We start from the raw sequence: 4,244 nt of genomic DNA on the forward strand, positions 1-4,244 counted from the left end.
TGCATTGAACCTACAGTAGCTTATAAATAATGTCTCCTGTCTTACCTTTTATTGCCCATTTAGTCTTGCATGTCTAGGAATACTCCCTTGCAACAACTTTTATTCTTCTTCCCAACTTTTTGGAGAACGAAAATGGCTTTCGGTACTTCACTGCGAAAGACTCTGTCATCTTCACTCCCCCATGACTTACAACAAACATCAACAAATTTCCCACATTCTGATTATTTTTAAAATAGATAATCTCTTAAGCAATTAGACCACTGAAACAATACCCCCTAATTACTGAAAGAAGTGTGAATAGTTTTAGAAGCCATATCAAAAACTCTTGCGTCATGTTGGACTGGGGTCTCCAGACACCTCGAAACAATAAAAGCATGCGACCTACAGCCTCGTGTTTTCATCTGTTTCTCCGTGTCTGGAAACCTCGGTCAAACACTCGCACTCGTTTTTGATATATTACTTCTAAATGAATGACAGCTCCATTCAGTTAAACAATAAACTATAAATCCCTGATCCCAAAAGAATTCCAGTATCCAGAAATTTTGCTCTCAAAATCTCTTCTTTACCATTGTAGACCATAGTTCCCTTCTTCTCATCATTGACTATAAGCTTTGCTTCTCCTTTCCCTTCCCCAAGTTGTTTTCTGAACCCACCACAATCTTCAAATTGATCAAAAAGGTTGCATAACCTTCTCAGGCTTGAAAATGATATAGCCACTGATCCCAGTTTAGTTTTAACCTCTATTCCATATCTTGTTATACCAAGAATCTCCTTTTGCATAAGATTGAAGACCTCCTGTGGCATGGGAAGTTTGAAGCAAACCATCCACGGATGTAGTTTGCTCATTCTTGGGCTAAGACAGGGATACATCACAGTCTTTGCGTGGATCATGCTTCGTTCTAGCATGGGGTAAAGCTGGCCGATGCTATATTTAGGTCGCTCACGAATAACTCCAAACTTCGCTTTCACTACTGCTTTGGCAAGCTTGTTAAGCTCTTTGAATGTCATATCTAAATCCCTTAGTTTATATGCATTAGATATTCGCAGCTCAAATTTTGATTTCTCATCCTCCAGTGCCTCGTTTATTGAAATAATTAGTTCGCCTTCGGTAGTTTCAGCATGATCAGCCATCTTGAATTTTGCTTAACTGAACCCCAGATCCTCTGCGGCCAAAATGAAAGTTGGCCCAATTTCGAGCTATAATTTCCTGGCGTGTGCACATTGCATTCACACACGTGTCTTCAACTTTTGCATATGAGTGTATTGAGCCAACGTAAGCACTACGTTGATGGTAAAATTCAACAGTGTATCATTTCTTGCCACTACTCTCTTAAAACTATAGCTATGGAACAGGACCCCACAGATGAGAAAGCGCTTGAACACCCTCATTCTTCCATATTGATGCAGTAGTGCTGTAAGCCCTCTCTGATTCAGGAGAGTTGAATTGCTCCAGACCCTTTCTAAAGAACCAACCACGTGTGCAGTTAATCTAATGCTTTCTTTGGGCGATCTACAATGTACTACTGCGTTAGCCTTACGACAGTGAAATTATCACTGGCAACAACTTTGCCATGCCCTTAAGTTTGTTTTAAACTTGTTTGTACACTGCATATACTTGGATGACTCTTGTTTTGCGTTATCACATGTATGAATATTAGATTATTTTTATTATTTTTGCTACAGGGGCAATTGAAAGCCATACATTCAACCAAATTCAGAAGCTATTGATTCCGCCATGTTTGGCAAAGTCCCAAGGTCAACATTTTTGTTCCATGTAGTTTTAGTGTACTTCTTGGCTCCGCTGGCCATTATGGCTCTTCAAGGTAGCAATTAGTATGATTTGTTTAATATAGTTATGTACTGAATCCAAATGCCGTAAATGCACATGTACAGTGTGTAGCTAAAATAAAGCATCAATAAACATTCGTATTGTGTTTTGTTCAACAAATGTAACTGCTTAAATTTCAGCACATCTACTAGTTTTCTCACCAAAATGGTGTCCTGGAGCTACCCAAACTTTGCCAATAAAGTAAGACAATTCGTTCTTGTGAAAAACATGGCAGCTTGACAGTGCTTGTGTCTGACATTTCAGTGGGAGGAAATATCAAGTGGGATATGGTGCTGTCCGGTTGAAATTACATGTAAGCCCGGTATGACCAATCGATAAAAACCGATATCGGAAAACCGTTCGATAAATCGATATCAATCGATAATTTTTAATTAATCGATATCGATTTTATCGATCAATCTATAGAAATCGATACTCACAGTCTTCCGCGTATTTAACGATATCGATTTTATCGATTAATCGATTTTAACGGAGTATCAAAAACCATACGAAATAAAACTGCTTCTATGTGGACAGCGTTTTAATTTAATATAAAACAATGAACAGAAACATTAAGCAACCAAGGATTTATTTCATTCAGTCAACACATTAACTTCATTCTTTGTTTTTTCTTTTGTTTCTTTGGTTCTGGAACCATGTTTTAACCTAAAAGGAAAAAAAAAAAGAAACCAAATTTATATGTTTATTGCATGCAACCGTATCCCGGTTAATCATTTTGACTCTTATATTCCCGGTATATTCTCGCAAGGTCTCCCGATGATTTTACTTTATATCTCCAGGAAAAAGCTATCTTAAATTCACTTACTTGGTGTTGCTCTAAGTCAAAGTTCTCGGCCAACTTTTCCATTAGCTGTGCCGTCGGACGGCCCTTTGTCCTTTCATATGCATGGTTTAGTCCACTCAGCTGAAATTCAGTAAAGTGGACCCTCTTTTTCTTTGCAGCATTCACTTCCTCCTCATCCGAGCTAACAGCCGCTTTTCTCTTTCCTAACAAAGAGTCTCATGTCATTATAAAGGCATTTTGGGAGAAGGGGAGGGGATGTTACTTGATATACCCTTGGGTGGGTAGAGGCGGTCCGCCACGGTAAACTAACCCTGTTTTAGCTGGGCTTAAGACAAACGTCGTCCATTTTCCTACCCTAAATTTCCGATTTTTCTCTGTATTTAGGTCATTTACCTAAGAAAAGATACCGACTTTTTAAAGCCCTTTTAAGGGATTGACCTTCCTTGCTCACCCCCCCCCCCCTCAGTAGATTATGTCCGTCTTGAATTATATCCTAGAATATACTTCAAAAATGATATAAAACCCAAATACCTTGTTTGAGAGCAATAAGTTGTTGCTGCTCCTGTTTGTCATTGAGAAAATTCTCCATTTTCTCGTAGATCCATTTGCCTTGGCCTTTTGGTAGCTCGGCCAGCGGCTGTCTTAAAACGTCAGAGAGTGTTGACTGCTTTCTGCTTAAAATTTTCTCAGCAAATAATGCCTGGCTTACGCTATTCTTCTTTAGCCAGGCAATGACACCATCCGCTATGGCTTTTGGCGTCTGGACCGGTTCCCTTTCGTCTTCTAAAAATTCAAAACAATGCCAAGATTAAGGACTTCTGACTGTCCGTTGCACACTATTTTAAAAACAGATTCTGGTGACCATATTTCCAAGCGGAATGGTGTAAATTACTTACTTTCAGCATTCTTGTCTTCGGAAATCAACAACGATTCTGCTTCCTGCGGGCGGGCGGCTTGAACTGCGCATTCTTCGATAGATCCCCCTTTTTCTTGAACAAAAGTCATAAGAGCACTTCTGTCCTCCTTATCGACTGTCACTTTAAATGTTACAGAATTCATTTCTAAGCCCTACTTTCCCTAGTACTGAAGGAGATGTCAGAAGTGACCAAGGACCACCAAAGTAACATCCAAGTAACACGCTTTTAAAACGCACGTGATGTGGACATGACTGACCACTGTCAGATGGCCGCTTATCTTATCAATACATACACCCGGAAATATTGCGACACAAGCATTAGAATCTTTCCCTGTACATGTTTAGACTAACTGCCCGTAAACATCAAGCGTTTTTAGATCGTTCGCAGTCTTTTGCTAGTTGCAAAATGTCAAGCAGTTCCAGGAGTGATGTTTGTGGAAAGTCATCGGGAAGTGAGACTCTTCAGTTTGAAGCGACCGTAAAGGGCTTACACGAGTGTAGCTTTGGCATTTCTGTGGGAGATGTGTTTGAACTTCGCAGAAAGATTGGGAGTAGAGGAAAGGCTTTCGAAGTGCTATGTAGCCAAGGAAGGGTGGGACACTTGGAAAAAGACCTAGTACCAGTACTTTGGGACTTAAAACCATCTACTGTGCTGAAAGGGTAAGATTAAGGTCGATTGTGATCTTTATTTTTGT

At 39.7% G+C, this 4,244-nt stretch overlaps 1 protein-coding gene across 1 annotated transcript; it reads right to left on the minus strand.

Moving 5' to 3' along the window:
• Nucleotides 1-2,443: 2,443 nt before the first annotated feature.
• On the minus strand, nucleotides 2,444-3,692 carry LOC138009718 (homeobox protein ceh-21-like). The gene is made up of 4 exons (XM_068856747.1): nucleotides 3,530-3,692; nucleotides 3,165-3,416; nucleotides 2,655-2,836; nucleotides 2,444-2,494 (listed from the first exon to the last, which is right to left on the minus strand). Exons 1-4 carry the CDS (start codon nucleotides 3,690-3,692, stop codon nucleotides 2,444-2,446), a joined length of 648 nt encoding a protein of 215 aa, XP_068712848.1.
• Nucleotides 3,693-4,244: the final 552 nt, after the last annotated feature.

This window comes from Montipora foliosa, chromosome 7, assembly GCF_036669935.1.
Source record: "Montipora foliosa isolate CH-2021 chromosome 7, ASM3666993v2, whole genome shotgun sequence".
NCBI classification, from domain to species: Eukaryota; Metazoa; Cnidaria; class Anthozoa; order Scleractinia; family Acroporidae; genus Montipora; species Montipora foliosa.

Bases quoted from the DNA above. Each gene is read 5' to 3' on its own strand.
- LOC138009718 (XM_068856747.1), bottom strand. From the start codon at position 3,692: ATGAATTCTGTAACATTTAAAGTGACAGTCGATAAGGAGGACAGAAGT. The intron at 3,417-3,529 runs GTAAGTAATTTA...TTGAATTTTTAG, and splicing joins CGAAGACAAGAATGCTGAAA to AAGACGAAAGGGAACCGGTC. The intron at 2,837-3,164 runs GTATTTGGGTTT...ACTCTTTGTTAG, and splicing joins ACTTATTGCTCTCAAACAAG to GAAAGAGAAAAGCGGCTGTT.